The sequence below is a fragment of the Lepisma saccharinum genome, chromosome 6, assembly GCF_977018435.1.
Source record: "Lepisma saccharinum chromosome 6, izLepSacc3.1, whole genome shotgun sequence".
Classification (NCBI taxonomy): Eukaryota; Metazoa; Arthropoda; class Insecta; order Zygentoma; family Lepismatidae; genus Lepisma; species Lepisma saccharinum.
The window spans coordinates 87,860,716-87,881,185 of NC_139234.1; the positions used below are offsets into that span (position 1 = coordinate 87,860,716).

The following is a 20,470-nucleotide window of genomic DNA, read 5'->3' on the forward strand; positions in this document are numbered from 1 at the left end:
GTTTCATCCAGTGTGAAGAGTCTCATATTAAACCTTCCCCGAGTCTGTTTGCAACAAAAATGAGTCGTGCCTGATCCGGTGTGTGGTTGGCCTACGAATGTCACAGTGTATGCATGGTCAGAATGCGGCTTTACATGCTTTGTTTTTTGTCAATATGTTGTGCTAATGCTGTTTTCTTAACTTTCAGCCCAGCACAATGCCTCAGACGAGATCTCAGAATAAACCTGCAGCATCAGGCAATAAAAAGAAAGAAGGCTCAAAGACCCATCAGTCATCTCCTCGCTGCCAAGAAACCAAGATGCAGGAGAAAAACAATCAATCAGATGTGTTTAAAAAACCTCCAGTTAAGTCCCCGTCCAGTCAGAAAAAGAGGATACCTCCAAGACGTAGTCGTTCACCTGCAGCTAGGAGGCCTTCTACCCCAATGAGCCTCTCCAGTGACAGTAGCACGAGTAGCGTGATGGATTTCAAGGGTATGACTACAGAATGGTGGAAGTTACTTGGAGAATCTACCTTTAACTACCCACAGGAGGAAACTGAGAGTTACGCTAACCAGCAAAATTCCTCAAGCAGAAGTTCGGAAAATCATGGCATTCTGCCGAAATTTAGACCATCGTTGCTGAAGGACCAAATGAGCCTTGAAGTGGCAGATCCACTGTCCGTATCTCGCAGGTTGACATTTGATGTTTCCTCAATCGAAGAAGGAAACCTGTCAGTTGTATGTGCAAATAACCTGAAAACAAACAGAAGGAAAACAGTAAACCCTCAAGTGTTCCAACATGCATTTGAAAATGAAAATTCTGGTACATTTTCATCAAAAAATGCCTCCTATGTTTCAAACACAAAAATTGAAACATCAAATGAAGGTTTTGAAAATGAAGATTTATCCTTCAAATCTGTTAAAAATCTTCGTTCAAGAAAAAATAAGCAAGTAAACCCAGACTTATTTAAGCATGCCTTTGCAAATGAAATGTCAAGGCAGGAGAGCTCTGTAGGAAATAAATCGGAAGTTTCATCTCATAAATTATCAGACTCTGATCAATGTTTCAATGTGGGTGATTCATCTGTCGAACAAATAAGGAAACTTAAATTGAAAAAGGGTAAAAATATTAATCCAGAACTATTCAAAGCTGCATTTGAAAGTGATGGGTCCAGAAGTAACATTGCATCAGATAGTGTTGCTTCACCTCAAACTAGAAAGTTGTCCAGCTCAATTGATGCCATTGAAGATGGATATCCATCACCCACTAAACTGAGGCCAAAGAGTAGAAAATCAGTTAATCCAGAAATATTCACCTCAGCCCTAGGGCATGAGGCATCAAAGAGCCTTTCTCCAAAAGATAGACCATCACTTCCAGCTGAATCATCTCAAAGCAGAAATATGTCAGTCTCGGATACCGAGGAAGGTGCACTTCATGCTAAACTAAGATCAAGGAGTAGGAAGTCAATTAATCCAGAAAAATTTAGCTCGGCCCTACAGCACGAGGCATCAAAAAGTCTTTCTCCAAAAGATAGACCATCGCTTCCAGCTGAAACACCTCCAAGCAGAAATACGACAGTCTCTGATGCCGAGGAAGGCAAACTGCATGTTAAACTAAGACCAAAGAGTAGGAAATCAATTAATTCAGAAAAATTTAGCTCTGCCCTACAGCATGCAGCAACAATAAGCCTTTCTCCAAGAAATAAAGCCTCGTTTCCATCTGAAAAGCTGTCAGTTTCACATGATACTTTAGAAGATGATGTATTTGAAGAACATGGTGTGAATCTCAAGTCAAAAACAAGGAAGAAAATTAATCCAGAACTCTTCACATCTGCAATTGATAATGATGAGTGCAATAGTTCTCTGAAGGATGTCCCAAGTATATCTCCTGGAAAAGTACCTGCTGCAGATGAAGTTTTGGAAGATGAAGCAGCTCCTCAGAAACTTGAACAGAGAACAAGAGGAAGAAAGGCCGTCAATTCAGAAACCATCAGCCCTGCATATATCAGAAAGGATTCCCCAAAAGGTGGAACTTCTGTGTCCTCTGGAAAAACACCAGGTGCTGATGAAAGTTCTGTTGGCAATTTGCATACACGGACAGCAGTGAGTAGTGCAAGCTTGCCTAAAAGTAGACATTTGTTGACCCACATGTCAACAAATTTGTCTGGAGACCCTTCAGTATCTATTGAAAGTGAGTCTGGAAAACGTACCGGTAACCTAAAAGGAAAGAGACGAAAGGTAGTTAATGCGGAAATCTTCAATTCAGCATTTGAGAGTGGTATGTCTGAAAGCACCCAGTCTCCAATGCCAGCATCAGTTCCAGCTGAAGAGCTGGCGGTGTCAGATGACCTGTTAGAAGATGTTGAGGAACCTGCGGAACATGTTGTCAACCTTCAATCACAGACAGGAATGGAAGTTAATTCAGAGCTTTTCAAATCTGCATTTAAGGATGAAACAAGTAGAAGTACTTCTAGAAGTGCAACAAGAGTCTTGCCTGGAAAGTTGTCACTTTCTGGTGAACTGGAAGATGAATCTGCACCAGCAGGAATTGATAATCTTAAAAGAAAAAGAAGAAATATGATTAATTGGGAAACCTTCATCCGTAAATCCAGAAGCAACTCAAACAATGGACATATTGCGTCCCCTGCAAATTCATCAGCCTCAGGAGAAAATTCAAGACAGCAACAATTACCTATGAACAATGAAGTTTTTGAAGCAGATTTACAAATTGAAGACAATGTTCATTCAGATATAGGGAGACCAACTAATGCAGAGAACTCCAAATATCTAGTTGAAAATGGTGCCGCTGTGAGTGAACGTTCGCCGAAAGGTGTATCACAAGTTTCCTCCGGAAAACAATCTATTTCTGCTGACCTTTCTGAAGATTTATCCGAAGTTCAAGCTGTAAACCTGAAGAAACGAAGGAAGATAGTAAATCCAGACATCTTCAGCTCAGCCTTTCAGAATGACAGAAGCAAAAGTACTCCATATCCAGAAGATTCTGAATCTGTTTCCCCTACAAAATTATCATTGAATGAAGGTCCAAGTGGTGAGGATGCACCTAAACTTAAACCAAAAAGACAGAAGACAGTCAATGCAGAAATATTTGAACCTGCCTTAAATAACGACACTGACAGTAGCTATTCTTCAAAAGACACACATTCACCTGTACCTAATAAGTTGTTAGGCTCAATCGGAATTTCCAATTACAAAGATCCAGAGAGAAGCGATCTTTCAAACATTCGGCTGCAGGAAGAAATGCATGAGGCTTTTGATGTCATAGAAGCACTAGGTCACAGCGGAGGAGATGGTGGAAATAGAACAGAGCAGGTGCCTGCACCTCCCCTACCTAGGCCCACAAAACAGATGCTAGCCAAGCGTTTTCTTGAACACACTGAAGCAGGTCATGTAAGTAGATCATTTGGTAGACATGCTTGGAATGTATTGGATAAAGAGCTCCTGGATTGTATTAAATCAGTAGGAAAAAATCTACAGGTAAATTTCAACAAACCATCTCCTTGGGTACGTAACTTTTTCCACAAACAGGAACCTTTGAAAAAAAAGGTTAAACGTGTGACTAAAAAGAAGCCAGACTCTCGGTCCTTATTCACTGTTGATGGAAAACCATACAAGCCTCCACGCTATAGGAAATTAAAATGGTGGACAACTAAGAGGCTGTACAATGTGATACGAGAAGCATGCGAGAAAAATAATTCCTACAGTGCTGGACGTTTGGCTGAAGAGTACTTCAAGAAGATCGTCACTGCAGTGGATAGTGTAATGAAGAGTAAGAAGAACTTTGACGAACAAGTGAAGGAAGTGAGAAGTGAACTCATTAAAATCGGTTTAATTCAAACTCAGTTTGATTTCTATATGTTCATTGAAAACTATCTTCCGTACATGTTCAGAATAAAATCAATCCCAGCTGTGCATGCTTTGGGCGACATATATCCACATGCAGATAAAAACATTAAATTGTTTGGGAAATTGAAATGAGGAAGTTGTACTTCCAGTCAACCCTGTGTTGAGACTTGTATTTCCTTCTTTACCCATTGGTAAATCAATTACAGATTATGGAGTTATGAATTATGAATTGTACTTATTTTTGTTTGAAACAGACATGCTATACGTTTGTCAAAATATAACTATTTGCACCTTAGACTTTATCTGTTAAGTGATGCATGAAGAATAATTACATGTATATATGTTCACATACACTACCGACAAAAAGTTTAAGACCACCAGGAAAAAGTGCCAAAAATCAGTAGAAATGAATGTATTTCGTAATTAATGTACAAGAAACAGATGTAAGAATCTGCTTGGCAATGTACAAACATAGGTACATCCACTATACATACTAATGTCACCTCATATTTTGCTTTCATCAATATGTCCACCATGGGCCTTAATGACAGCAGCACAAACACGTGGCATGCGCTCCAATAGTTTGTCCAGATAGGATGATTGAATGTTATGCCAGGCATCGTTGATGAATTCCCATAGCTGTTGAGTGTTGCTGGGTAACTTCTTCCTGATGTCCCTATCGATTTGGTCCCATAGCAGTTCAATTGGTGAAAGATCAGCAGACTATGGTGGCCACGTCATGAGAACTAATGCCCCTTCTGTTGTCTTGCGTTCCAAATACCGTGTGCACAATTTGGATGCATGTTTGGGATCATTATCTTGTTGAAAAATAAACCCATTACCAACAAGACGACGACCCGAGGGGATGGCATGGTGCACCAATATCTGATGATACCCTTCTTTTACCAATGTTCCCTGAATTTTATGAAGGTCCCCCATCTGGTTTCCGGCAAAACATCCCCACACCATTACATTTCCACCACCATGTTTCACTGTGGGAACAAGACATTCTTCTTTCATTCTCTCGCCGATATATCGACGCACAAAGGTTTGCCTATTGCTGCCAAATAATTCATATTTGGATTCGTCGGTCCAGAGTACCCATTTCCAGTTATCCACAGTCCAAACTTGGTGCATTTTACCCCAGGCCAATCATTTCGTCTTGTTCACACGTCGTAACAATGGCTTTCTAGCAGCTACTCTGCCATGCAGCCCTTCTTCATGCAACGTATTCTTCACCATTGACACAGACGTCACTCTGCTGTTATTCAGGGAAGCAGCGATGATTGGTGCTGATAGGCACCTGTTCCGTTTGCTAGTTACTGCAATACATCTATCGTCAGGTGCACATGTTACACGAGCTCTTCCACTACGTGCACGGTCAGCATGACTGTTGGTTTTACGGTATCTGTCTAATGCATAATGAACACCAGTCTTGGAAATATTCAGTTTTCTTGCTATTTTGCGTTCCGAATAACCTTCATTTTTCAGTGCATATATCAGCACGCTTTTCAACCGAAATCGCCTGTATCCCACGATGACGGGCCATTTCACACAGCTCCACTTACCTTGCACACCTCACACACAATAATAGCTCGCAATGTCGCCTGCATGAACAGCAACTGACCCTGAGCCACTGATAAGGATGCGCATGAGGCTGGCTACCGTACTGACCGGTTTCACGCACACAGCTGCAATGTTGCCAGCTTCAGCAACGTTTTTGTCACTTTCCATTTTGCCAACCACATGCTACACATTCGGCAAAAAATTGGTTTCATGTCTTGCGAGGTTCAACCTAGACTACCTTGCATTTTCCATGTCTATCATCGTCGCGTCTTTCTTGGACAGGAACCGTCGGTTCCATACAACACTTCATACTGATTTTTTGGCCGTTTTTCATGGTAATCTTAAACTTTTTGTCAGTAGTGTACATTTCCTTATTTGCTTTCTAACTGCAATGAAATGGTGTTGCATTTACTAAAAAGTATGGTGTCAAATGCTCATAATACTAATTTTGTATTGTATAGATATACATGTTTAAGCTAACCATGATTGCATGATTTGACCAGAAGGTGTCCAGCCACTATATTTTTAAGAAGTAACTGACACATGATAATCATGCCTCAGTCTCTTTCAAAGTGCTCGCCTTGCTATCTTATGGCTACCAGTCACCTCGCACACAATTGCGGCCATTCTCCTCTTGCTGCATCCGCAGGTCAACAAAGAACTTTATTTATTGTCTCGACTCCATTACTGTCATCATAGTGGAACATCATCTTCATGATAAGAAAATGTTTGACATGCTATATGTCAAAATGTAACAGTTTCTACCTTAGACTAACTCAATCTTTTAAGAGATGCATGACCACATGAAGAATAAAATGGACATAAGATTGAAATGTTTAACATAAATTTGATAGTGCTCTATATACTTTCTTCAAACTTGGAGACTCATGCCTCATCTCTAGTAATGGCCTTTTTTGAGGAAATTAGGCCATTGCTCTTTCAAGCAAACCCTTCTCAACCTCAGTGCAAATTTCCTTGTGCTGTTGTAAGAGGAGCCAATGAACAAAAATGTTGTTGCCTCATACTTCATGTCAAATTCTCTGGAATTTTCAGAATATCTTATTCTTGAAATTCCAATAGTCTATTTTTTGTTGCTTGTAGCTTGCAGACTTGTAACATTTTTGGTTGTTTTTTGTAACATTTTTGGTTTTTCTAACTTGTTCAAGTCACCTTCAATAGATTCAATGTCAGCACCACAATTGTTCATTCCTGAAACCTCTTTTAATCAATCAGATAGTTTCCATGGACAAGTCCAAGTTTGAAGCCAAAATTTATGGAGATTTGTTGACCACCTTGCTTTTCCATTGTGAATGTGACAGTCGCACAGTACACAAGCTCCTTCAACAAATGCCAAACTACCAACTGAATACCCGCACAGGAGAACAAGATCATTCAATATGGCTGGTTCGTTCTTGGGCAGATTACATTTTTTCGAACTCGTATCATATCATGTAGTTGAGTAAAATGCATTTGGTAAATTATACAGTTTGAACTTTAAGGCATATTTGCATTTATGGATCATTACTAATTTTAAATATATATGGGGCATTCCACAAAAAGTGGTCCTACTCCAGGTAAATAAAGTGAATTAGTATAGAAATTATTATTGTTTTTAATTGCATTGAGATTTAGATGTTTGTGAATGCATATAATTTGCACATTTTACGAATAAAAATTACTAGCATCTGCAGCCTATATGCTTCACAGACAAATGAAGTGAAAATTTGCTATGTTTTTAAAGCATCGCACACGTACTCATAACACACTTTTGTTAATGCTTTTCATGCATTCAGCCTATGCCATCATACTCAAGCATTTTTCATTTGTTAGCAGGCACCACATAGTACTTCATAATTCTATAAAACAAGTTCATTGTCAATATTTTAATCCAATCTCATAACTAGAAATTTAAATTTTGTGTGTCACATGCATAAATTGTTGCCTTAAAGTTTTGAGTTCAACTTCATTTCTATAATGTTAAGAAAGATCACATGAAATAGAAGATTAATATATTTGTTAAATTACCATTGCAAGAACATTTGCCAAAGTACCAAATAATAATTAACATTTATTGAATTCAGTAGTGAACAATGAAATTTTAAATCTACCACCTAAAAATGAAAAATGTATTAGATTCACTTACATTTTGTGTTGTCAGTCAAATTACATTATTATATATTTTTTTTTTGGAGTCCACTGCCACTATTAAGTTCTTGCTACCACCCAGGATCACATACGAAGGATGATCAAAAAAGAATACAAAGCCTGCAAATTCCAGCAGGTATTTATTAGACTAGTACAGACAGACTCACATGAGAGGATAGTACATTCACTACTTCTGAACCCCAGTTCAGGCATTTATCCCAGTGCTACATGAGGTTCATGATGCCCGTCTCATAGAACTCGTGGTCCTGTTGTTGGAGTCCAACCCTTATTTTGTGCTTGACATCATCCGAGTGAAATCGGTGTCATTGCTGTGTCTATGAACATCTCTTTGCTCCTTTGAAGAAGCATCTCAGAGGATGCCGGTTTCACTTGGATGATGATACCAAGCACGAGGTAAGGGTTAGGCTCCAACAACAGGACCCCGGGTTCTATGAGACAGGCATCATGAATCTCGTGAAGTGCTGGGATAAATGCCTGAGCCGGGGAGGAGACTATGTTGAGAAGTACCGTATGAAGCATTCTTTCACGTGAGGATTTGCATTTGTCTAATAAATAACTACTGGAATTCAAGTTTTTTTTTCCTGATCATCCTTCGTACTTTTGAGGTCTTGTACTTGCTTGTAAAAATGGATGTACAAATATGATAAAAAAGAGATTCATAAACAAGTGTAAAATGCAAGAGGGAAATAAAGTTTATATTATTATTATTTATTGGTTCAATCACTTATTTTGTGAAACTGATTTTCACATTGCTGTGTTGCACATGCCTCCTGTTAACACTTTCCAGATGAGCATGAAATTACGGAATTTTTCAGAGAAGACAGTTTTTTTTTCGTTTTTAAAAAAATAATAGGAAATATGTTGTTAAGTGTATTATTATTTAACACTTTTTTCTGAAATCTATAACAGCTTCTCTTTCAATAGTTAAATAATAATAATACATTTATTACACATTTTCGTATAGTTATAATTTTTTCTCTTAACAATTTTTTGAAAGCAAAAAAAATATATATATAACGGATAAAAACTATTGAAAACATATACTGATTAGGTATTATAGATTTATTTAATGAAAATAACCTAAAAACTTCCTATCAGGATCGAATTTGTCGCTAACTACAAAATTCAAAGTGGAATCCTCGTAAAATATTTCCACAATGTGCATATAAATTATTCAATGCTATTCTCAAAAGTATAAACAAAAGTGCAATGAAATTACACACGAATACAAGTAAAATTCAGCAACAAAGAAAACGTGACATTTAGTGTTTGGAATTTGAATGAGTTGGTTACAATAGATTTGCACAAGAGATGCAGTGTGATGCAATTATAGACTGTCATTCTATAAATAGAATGTTATAGTGATTGATGGGCTATGTCCATTGCCCATCCTATTAGACAGAAATTGTAAGACAGGCTATGCACGTCGCTTGTCCGGAAAGGTTAAAGAATTGAAACGTTCAGTTCATTATATGAAGGCCCTGTTCTAAGTCTCTGAAAATAGCTCTTTATTAACATGGAATGTTAATTGAACATTGTCCACTCTCTAGCTCTTCTACTACACAGAAAAGTAAATGCATAGTCTGTAGCTCATACCAAATGTTTAAGGGAGATTTCGCACCGAATCAACATGTGTTGCTTGGGGATTTCATTAATCAAATGCAGGCTTGTGCCACCTGCTATGGTGTGAAATGTTCATTGGTGTGTTCCCAAGTGACATGTGTCACAGGTTGCTTTGGTTTGAAAGCTGCCTATGTGCATCAGGAAGGTGCATCAAGAAAATGCATCAATTGTGTGTTGAAGTACATAAGCAGCTAAAAGTTAGGTGTGGGCTACAAGCTTTAATAAAACCAAGTGCACATCCAAGTGAAAGATTTATTTGCATTAAATGATGCAACTATTGACTGTCTTTCATAGCCTTCAGGAGGGATGAAGTGGGTGGGGTTAGGTCATGAAATTTACTCGAAGTACAGTGCCATTTGCAATGTGCTGTCTGGAAGTGCACTGCATGTTAGCCACCTAAAAATTTAAAGAAACAAAAGGAATGTTTCAAAGTCTGTAGAATTTGGCATTTCAGTGTGAACACAATCCTTTGTTTCTGAAGATGTTTTAATGAATAGCATGCAGTATAGTTCCAGACAGTGCATAATGTGGAACTTCTCTAAAAGCAGGTTAATGAAAAAGCCAGGAATGTAACTTCCCATACCTGCCAGATCCACAACACCACTGGCAAATTCACCCTCCACAATATAGAAAAGGAAAGTTAAAAATTGTACTTACGTATGTGAGTATAGTGCTCTTATTGTAGAACGACGTTTCAGAGATTGACTATCTCTTTCCTCAGGTTCGTATAAAAACTAAGTACTTGGCATAGTACTGCGTCAAAAATGTAATATGAGGATTGTGGTTAAGGGTTGGTTAGGGTACATTTAAAATATTAAGTTTTTGCTATTAGAAGTACGTAAAAAACCAAGCCGTTCCCTAATAAAACTTGTACAGTAGACCTATTCACAGGTAAAAAAGTTAAAATTCTAAAAAACCTGCATAAATCACAATGCAACCTGCAGGTTTGGCCTTTCCTACCCAACTGTGCTTATCTATCCACATGAAGGTCAATTCTCAACGAATATTTCCCCTCCCCTTAATTTTCTCGTTTCCCCTTATTACGTCACAAATCCAACGTGAATTCACATTCCTCTCTTGCAGCTTGCATAACTTCCGGAGTGACGTGGAAACCGATATTGGGTTCAATCTTCCAGGCTTTATCCCATTTTTTGAGGAAATTGATCCACCCTTCTTCCAAATTTCCTTCGTCCCTATTAAGATTACTCTTCCCCCCCTACAAATACTCGCTGTTTCATACAAGTTTCTTCCTAATTTCCTCCCCTCTTTTCTGATTACCTCTTTTTTTGCGATTCTATGCCCACTTTCCAAAATATGTTCTGAGAGACCCGTTTTGGGAACTTTTTCCCTTATGTCCTTTTCATGCTCGCTCCATCTTTTACCCATATTTCGGCCCGTCTGTCCTATGTACTCCTTCCCGCATTGGCATTCTATTCGATAAACCCCCTTCTGTTTTTCTGGTATTTCCCTAGTTGTCTTTCCTTTCTTATAATCGGTGAAGTATTTTTCTACATTCTTTGGTGCTTTCATCCCGCAAACGATTCCAAAATCTCTCGTTATTTTTCCGATTTTTTCCGATACGGATTGATGGTAAGGGATGCCAACGTACTTTACCCTCCTATTTTCGATTTTTTCCCCTTCTTTTTGATCCCCTTCTTTCCTAATAATTTTCCGTGCTCTCTCCGCTATCTTATCCATTTCTCTATTTGTGTATCCATTTTTTAATCCTGTTTTTCTTATCCACCGAATTTCGTTGTCTTTTTCTTTTTCATTATTGCATAGTCTACCGGCCCTAATAAAAAAAGTTAAGGAATACATTTTTCTTTGTTATTTCGGGGTGCGCCGATTCCTTGTTAATATATAAGTTCCCCGATAGGGGTTTATGATGTACTCCTGTTCTAATCCTCCACCCTCCACCCCAAAAGAACAGGACAGACCTCAAGCAACATCCATATCCTCATATCCAACATCTGTGATGGCTTTTACCTGGGAGACATCCACAGCCCTCACCTCAGAAACGCCCACCGCTCCTCCACACAGAACCTGGACTTCACTGCCGCCGTTCAAACTACCATACCACAATTTCCCCTTCAACAACAGCTTCCAGGTAGTGATCATCCACCCTTTACCTCAATATGAAAAAGATAGGGAGGGCATCAAGCCATGGTGGTTTAGTCGGTAAGGTATCTGACTGCGCCACAGGAGACACTGGTTCAATTCCCAGGGTGCGTGATCTAAGGTTGGAATTTTCCCGGCCGGTCCTTGCCTAAAGTGGCTCTGGGGCTCACCCAGCCTCAAATCAATGGGTACCGGGGGAGGGGATGGTAAGGGTGGGTAGCTAATCACGTCACCTCCAAAATGGCAAGGTCGAGAATGTGTGGGGCCCCTACCCCCACATCCCCGAAATCAGCCTTCATGGCATGGTGCTTATGCATGGGGAAATTTACCTTTACCTATGAGGGGGCCTACATATCAGCCATGAGTGCAACCAAACTCCCTCACTGAACAAGGCTGGCCACCCAGTAATGTTACCAACCCACCCCATCTACACTTCTCCCCATATTGCACCCCCCTCCCCAAGATCATACCCTACCACTCACAGTTTTTGACAAGCCTGGAGAGAGAGAATTATTATTTTGTACCATCTATAACTTCGATCTGGACCTGGCAACTTTGCAGATCATTAACTCGAACCACCTCTCCATACATAAAATAAATGTGCGTTATCTTTCAAGATACCTTAATAAATTTATTTTCTTAAAATGATAATCAAATTCTCATTATTATAGTTTTATTACAAAATTATCACTATAAAATACACCATTAACAATTATTACAGAATATAAATATTTTTAGGTCAGTCCATTAAAAATTGAACAGTGCTGTATGGATATATTACTACTACTACTACTACAAAAAACAGACCAATTTCAATTGAAAAAATTAGAGGATATAAACAAAATAATTAGAAATCATAAATTGATAAATTTTATACCCTAGTGTTAATTTAATTTTATATCTAAGTGTTATAACAAAATTACACCTTTCAGTAGGATGCATTTGAAAAATGTAATCATATGGCTTGATGTTTACATAAACTTAGCGGATGAGATCATTTATTAAGCTATTACATTTCTGGATTAAAATATCCATATCCACTTGCATGCAATAAGATGTATTAGAAACAAATAAATAGGAAATGTCAGGTATGTTCAGAAATATCATGGACTAAAAAATACCAATTTGAGTTTGCTACCCTGCCAGAATGCATGTGTGGAATACCTACATCCGTGGAGAGTTGGGAGTCAGGCAATTGGTAATCCATGGAACGTTTGCCGGTGCAAATTGCAGCGGTGGAAGCCTTCATCCAAACAGACACTGAGCACTGCAGCGGAACAATGAAGATTGCCATACACCTGTTCTGGATACAGCATTCTGAGGTGGATTAGTGGAGAGTCATGGTTAATGTTGTGAACCATCAGTCACCGTGAAATCCACGCTATTCCACAGGACATGTTGAGACTTGTATCATGAAAGCCTTCCCGCATCACCTCGAACAGTGCATTCAAGCAAAATTAGGACATTTAGAGGATGTTATTTTCAAGGTTGACTTAAGCCTCTAGTGTCCATATTATACACTGTATAAAATGCCCATGTGTATATTTTTATTTCATAACCATACAAAGTTACTACAAGCACTTGCAACCTTTCTGTTGTCATTTGAATTTGGTAGATACAATTTGTACCATCTGTACATAAAGGAAAATTAAAGACTCTCACCACTGGGCAATGGAGTCGGAGGAAGTAGCAAAATTTCCTGCTTCTGTGCCATGTTTGGGAGATATCAGACCGAAGAAACAAACGCAGTCAACACATCACTTTGGAACGAGCCAATCAAAAGCAATGTTTCACACCGTAGTGGCATATTTAAGTGGTGAAATCCTGTCACTTCGGTGTTATTCCCCTGTGTAATTTTTCTCGTTTTCTAATGGAGCTCCTAAGCAAGCAGTTTCATGTGCATCAAATGCTCTTTGAAACTTTGACAATCATCTATGGAAACCTATGGCTTAATACAACGGGTTTTTGGAAACTAAAATGCACCTTTGGACACGAGAGGGTGGACAACGACCGTCACTTGAATAAATGCTCTGAATCGCTCAAATTGGAGGTGTTAGAAGAATATGGGATATCAATCCAGCATGCCAGAAAATTCTGAGACACAGATACGGTCAAGAGAAAACAACTGAAGTGGAATTCTTGCAGTTATGCACCCAGGCCACTTCAAGATTGTGACAGATCAAATATTTTTGCAACTCTGTATTTCCCCACCCTTTCTGTTTACCAGATCTAGGCTCCCGTAACTCCAGTCTATTTTTGTGATTTGGAAGAAGATTTGATGAGAGAAAATATCAAAGAAAGAAAAGAAACCTGAAAGCTGAAGGTCATAAGGACTTCCAACAGAGACCAGTTAGAAAACCTTGCATAGCTGGAGGATGGAAGTGTTTTGAAGCAAAACGAACAAATACAACGAAGATAACTGGGCTCGTGTACCTCGTGAAACCAGTTATTTTACAGACTTATGGGACACACTAGGCGAAAGTGCAGGCGCATCATTTTGTTATAGAAATTTTCCACATGGAAGGCTTTTTCTTCTGGCAGAAATAAACTCTACTTCTGATCCTGGTACTCAATTCAATCACATTGTAAGAACAGTTAAGGCATACTCATCTTGTGCGTGTTGCTTCACATCGCTCTGTTAAAATTATAATACATTTCTGGAACTAGCGCAGTTTGCAGCCATCATGCAAGTGTGTTGTCTGCAAGCAGCAGACTATTATCACCAAACAAACCAGCCTCCTGGCCCGTGCGTTTGGTATATCTCACTCTTGCATGAGATGCACGGAAAGCGAATTTTGGGACAGCTTAATGCACCTCACGAAATGCAAGGAAGTACTATAACTCATTTAACGCATTAAAACTTGTGCGACTTTCGGAACTGGCCCAAAGTCTTTTCTACAATATTATAAAAATTCAGTCCTTGATATTTTTGAATATGAATTTTAATAGCACTGTTTTCTTCTTATTTTATAAATATTTAGATTTTGTTTTGTTAGGGATGTGACAGACTACTTGTACTTTATTCGTATATTATATCAAATTGCCGTTAATTTTACAAATTTAAAATTCATAGTGAAAAATTAAGTAATATGTTCCGGATTTGCAAAATTATTTTTTCTCTTATAGAAAATGTACAGATGTAATGATCCAATTAGTTCTTTATTGTATCGATAATATTGAATATCTGTTCATAGATGAAGTATGTACTCAAAATTGCAAAAAAGAAACCAACAGACCTATTTTTACATGGCACATTGAAAAGTTTATCCATATTGTGGGATATAATAATAGTGTGTACACAATCCTCTGGAATCCCACAAAACTAGATATATGTATATGGGGTGTACATAAAATAATGTAACAGTTTCAACATTTTTTTTTATTTCTCGTATTGGATGAAAGAAGAACAAATATTTTTTTAAACATACCCACGAACTTGCACGTTCCCGCACTGCCACGAGTGACTCCAGCAAAAGAATTCTGTGAGCTAGACTTTGCAAAGTGTGATTTAGTAGTTTCTGTGCAGCGGGCCTTTTGGTTACAATTCGGAACAGAAAGACCATGTTTACGTTCCACCACTACCGACCGAGCTGCCTGAATTGAGATACTGGATTGTTTCAGCCATTCAGTCCATCGCATCAGACATGCTGATATGAGTGCGGCAGGAAATGGACTTCCGACTGGATGTACGCTGCATCCCCCAGGGATCGGACATTGAATACGTAATGTAAGTTTCACAAATTTGGATAGTTCTTCTTTTCTGCAATGTAACATTTGTTCTCATACCCCATCGGTACGAGTAATAAAAAAATCATGAAACTGCTATATTCTTTTATGTACACCCTGTATTTGTTTAGTGTACATTGCAAAATGTATTTTCCAGTAGGTGCCAAAAAAAAACAGAATTTCCTATCCTGTATGATTTATGGTTGCCAAAACACAGCATGGCATCAATATTACAGGAGGCTTCGTCTCCAGAGTGTAGATGCACATTTAACAGCATGCAGACCTATGCTGGTTGTCGTATTTTGATGCTTGTGCATTAAAGAAAGGCTTTGGAAGTGCTTTAATGAGGTAGTACACCCCCTTGCCTAATAGACAGACCACGAATCTGTGTTGTGTGACATGCATTTTTTAAGGGCATGTAGCATCGCAATTTCAATGAACAAAATGGTACCAAGGTACTTTGATATCCTATGCATGCTGTGAACTTCTGTTGGCACTATAGCGGTTATGCAAGTTTATTCTCATACAAGTTCTATATAAAACATTCCCTAAGCAGTACAGAGATTCTCATTTATTATAGTTATACTGATAAAACATTCTATAAAAGTCAGATCATTTTAAATCTACAATTTACTCAGAATATATCTCTATAAAATACATATATTTGTTCACAACACCTAATATTGTACAACAAAAGGTATTTTACAAATGAATCTCGGATCTCTTCAGGGTACAACCACTTCATCGGAACAACTCCAACTAATTACTTATATAGCTGTACTTTTAAACTATTACTCCAATGAGCTGTTTCAACTACTACCTATTGCCTTTGTCGTTGTACACCCATGGTACCTATTTATAAATCACATCTACCAAATACCTACGGGTCACTTTACAAGTAGCAGGAAAGTTTGTTCGTATCTTACATGAGTAAATAAGTTAAGCTTACGTCTAAATTGCAAATTACAATTTGAGCATCATTATTGTACCATAGAATATAATATTAAGGAACATTAATATTTACAATAACAAATGATGTATATACATAATTATAAAAAATGTGATGACATAAAATTAGTCTCAAGAAAATGAAAATAAAAAATGGTGATGTATACAATAGAAATATTTTTTTTTGTTAAAGAGTGAATTGTAGTTACCACTTAAGTTATCTAAAAAAAAGGTAAAAATAAAAACTAAAAACACACTTTTAAAAAATAAATCTACGATGCAAACAACAAAATGCAGCAATAACTTTTGTTTACTAAAATGCAGAATCCAGGTAGAGCTGCTTATTACATACTATGTTATAAGAAGCAAAATAATCCATTGTATAAATTTTCACTGCCAAGAAAGTCTTACCATAGTTGTATTTTGTTTGTAAAAAAATGTATTCCCTTTGTAATCAGCATCATTATTACAAGCTTTTCAGCCAGCAAGTACCAGAGATTTTTATTTATATGTTATGGCATCCATTCCAATATTTTTAGTAAGTGGCCTGTTACATTATTTTCTTCTTGTTTTTGTCCAATGAGATTAAATAGAGCTACAAAAGGGAAAAGTTGCTGCCCAACATTGGCTTTTTGATACAATGTTCTGGTAAATAAACAAATCAAATATTATTAAATACTATTGATATACCCTACTAATTAACGTGTATTCAAATTATTTAAGTATAATATATATAATGTTAGGTACTTTTACAAAAACCTGCAGTCAATTTTCTTGGAAAAAAAAGTTAGTTGTAAAACAATTTCACAAGCCAACTGTACAGTAATCACTTTTCCTACTTGATCACTCACCTTCAAGGCTGTTTATCCTTGAAGAAGAATATCAAAGTCACAATGATAGAACACAAATTCTTAGAATGCCTACCCCCTCCATTTGAAAGGATATAGGAATGTAAAATTCAACTCCATTTCAATTTCAACACTGATTATAAGATACGTATAAGCTGACATAAAGACATATCTACTTTTGTTTAGTTTTTTTTTAAAAAAAGTGTTCTCCTTTTGTTTACAGTTTTTTAAAAAAATACAGTGTTGGCTTTTATTGTGACAGAGATATTCCGAAATACAAAAAATATCATTTGTTGGTTGGTTGGAGTAATCACCGACACATATATTTTTTTTTACATAAAGGAATTTGTTTAGTGTAGTATTTTATCCACTTTTTATTTTTGCTACCCAAATGAGTATTGTCAGCACTTGTGATTGCCAAAGATAGCAAACAGAGTTCAGTTTGTTCTTGTATTAATATAAGATCAATGCATCAAATATATCATATTAAAATATAAAATTGTAAAACTGCTTTAAGGCAGCCATAGTGTCGTACATAAAGGCATGAGCTTTCAAAATGTAAATATTTTCACTTTCCGTGATTCAAGTTTGCAATGGATTGCAATTCCTATACTGCAAACCTGACCAAGTCAATATGGCACAATGTTATGTTAATAAGGGCTATGTTGGTTCTAATGTCACCTGTACATTTACATAAACTTCCTTCTATGATTCTGTGCATACATTCTCAGTGGCTATTCAAGTAAAATCCGTAACTACTATAGCAACAAGATATATATGCCCTCAGAAAATATTTTTGACAAGGCTTTCCTTTTCCTCTTGATGTTACGGCCAATCCTTCCAGGCCTTACAAATATACACCGTGATTCAGAAGTGATGGTGGAGAAAGAAAGACCTCTAGCGAGACAAGAGTACTAAAGATGGTAAGCGGCCAATCACAGAAGGAAATGAAGGCGCAAGGTCATAAGTTTTTGTTTGTGCAAGGCAGTGTAGCTAACTGCCGTTAGGAGCACTAGTGGTGCAGTCTCCCAAGATGGTGACATCGAAGCAAGAGAAAGCATTTTGTGTTGGAATTCGCTCGTACAAGGTCTATCATAACAGTGCGGCGATTTTTTTTTTTGGTGAGATGAAGATATGGTCGGATGTGTCTCGGCAGAACTTGAGTACTGTCTTGATGTCTACAGTGTCACCAATGGCACCCACATCGAGCACTTGCAACTTTGATAATTGCAACATGAAACTTTGATAATTGTTTTTTTCAATATGATTGCACTGTGCCATTTTATATATTGGAATAAATAAGATTTTATTTTGCACCATTACTTCTGAATCACCCTGTATTTGCTTGGTTTCCCTGCTGTAAGTTAATCAACAAAAACATCCATATCACATGATCAAACCGGAAAGAGTGTATTACATGTATTAAGTACTGCACAATCTAGCTAGCAGCTATCAGATATATTCCATGTGAATATCCTCCCCCTCACCCCTGCCAAAAAAAGAAGGGCTCCAGTAGCCAAAATATTAGCACTTCAATCTTTATTGTCAGTGGTTCTGCCATATGTCAAATGCACGACAACTTGGAGCAGAGGGAAGTGCTGTATTCATCAGGTAGGGTGAGAATCTCTTAAACAATATTTAAACATATGTAAACTTTAATAAAAAACACTCGTGGTGCAACAGGCCTCTAATGGACAAAGCATACCACTTGGATTTTGGCTGGGTGAACAAGTCTTAGAATACTGAGCCTACGCTGCTGTTATTTGGCTTCCTAGCAAGAGTCTGCTTCTATCTGTTTCAAGAACTGACAACAGCAAGCAACACATGTCATGTCGAAACGAAACTTCAGAAATAATTGTAACCTTTCACACTACAGTGACAAAGACAAGCTGCACATGTTGCTTGCATGACATTTGGACTGGACTGTTTTCTGTTTTTTCTCAACAATGTGCATCATGTCACCTTCGTCAGATAGTTGTGCATGCACAGTGAATACTTTTTTTTAACAGACTGCAGGGACCATGTTGCTTGTCACTTGTCAGTCTGGTCTGAAAGCTCCCCGATCGTCATCACGATGCAGAATCAACATTGGAGTCCCCTTAAGAGAGACCAAACCTGGTATCACTTGCGCCAAAGGCGAGAGTGCTAACTATTTGTACTCAAATAGGAAATACCATACCATGCATTTTATAACCCCTTGATTACAGTTGCAAATTTTTGATTTGTTGAGGTGTTTGGGCTTATAGAATAAATTTGTTAACTGTGAGTGGACGGCACTAGTGGTCACTAAAGGGCGCTGGTTGGTGGATGAGCCATGGGAGAGAAAGAGTTTTCTTGTCTTCAAACCTCAGTTTTCAGTTAAGTACTTAAATTATTAGTTTGATCTTTATTTTGTGAGCATAACTACCTATTGATAGGGTGTGAATTGATTACTTGTTCATTCAAAAGAAAGTTAATTTTTTAAAAATTTTCAATTACCACATTCTCTCTCATGTGAGCGCTCTCACTAAACGTGTACTCATGTTAATTAGGATCTGAAGTAAATGTATTGTTGGAGTGAATTATGTTGTCCTATTTTGAATACTAAAAATCAGGTTTCTGTTCAATTGAGTATTAAGGACCTCTTATGGGCCCAGATTCTGGCAGGAGTTCAGCCCCGAAAGGCGGTTGTAGTTTATGCACATCCTTGAACTACTATGTACTTAATAAGGATGACAAGCATTTGCAAAATAAATGCCAAATTTCATATTAAAGTTGTTTCGATGAATTTTTTACTTTCTCTTGATTGAAAGCAAATTTTTACTCTTTTCATGCGAGTTTCAATTGTTGCAAGCGACCTAATTCTTACTACTTTAATTAATCTACAAACTGAATTAGCTGAAATGTGCATCACATTGCTTACAGTTGAAAACTCATGCCTTTAACAACAAAGAACGGATGGGACAAAACAGTATCAGAATCTAATGCACACATCTACGTCTGCCACTAAGTGTAAAAGATGTACAATATACACAACATGTCTATTTGCAATAAGTTACTTTCTATGAACAGGCAGTGTTAAGTCCTCTTAGCTGTCACTGGAGTTGTTGTTGACTTCTTCGTCAGGAGTTGCATTCCTTCTGGGCTGCCTCATGCTGTTGCTCCTTGGCTGGATGTACGCCGGCCTCTCCTTTGTTGATGGCATGAACGACAGGGTCCGGTGCACCTTCTCTCGCTCTCGGACCTGAAATCACGATTTATCTTTTTGAGTTGGTGTTTTAAGTCCATTTTATGCACAGTAAGGCTAATTGCGACTGGACCTACAGCTTAAAGTGGGATCCGAACCACTGTGTGCCTCCAATTGGTATCTAACCCGGGACCCCTTGATTACAAGGCAACGACGCTACCACTGTGCCAAAGGAGAGGCCTACGATTTATCTGAGGAAATGTTCACATGCACCCACAAGATAAAACTCTCAACAATTGCACAAGACTTACAACAACCCACAGTGTTACTTCAAGAGTACGTTACAGTTACCAGAATTAAGTATTCCATTATACATAACTAGAGGCACATATTTTTGGTTAATAAAAAAACAAAATTTTGGTACAAAAACAGTCAATTTCAGGTTTAAAAGTGGTGAAAAATTGG

The 20,470-nt window shown here is 37.7% G+C and overlaps 2 protein-coding genes across 2 annotated transcripts in view; one reads left to right on the forward strand and one right to left on the reverse strand.

Annotated features, from left to right (window-relative positions):
• LOC145988925 (uncharacterized) overlaps positions 1-8,239 on the forward strand; it is a 48,312-nt gene extending 40,073 nt beyond the window's left edge. The window contains exon 3 of the mRNA XM_083124224.1: positions 188-8,239. Within this exon, the coding sequence (XP_082980350.1) occupies positions 197-3,976 (3,780 nt within the window). The 5' untranslated portion in view covers positions 188-196 and the 3' untranslated portion in view covers positions 3,977-8,239. The remainder of the gene's footprint in view (positions 1-187) is intronic.
• Positions 8,240-12,107: 3,868 nt separating this feature from the next.
• LOC145988926 (switch-associated protein 70-like) overlaps positions 12,108-20,470 on the reverse strand; it is an 89,007-nt gene continuing 80,644 nt past the window's right edge. Inside the window, exon 10 of the mRNA XM_083124225.1 lies at positions 12,108-20,062. Within this exon, the coding sequence (XP_082980351.1) occupies positions 19,907-20,062 (156 nt within the window). The 3' untranslated portion in view covers positions 12,108-19,906. The remainder of the gene's footprint in view (positions 20,063-20,470) is intronic.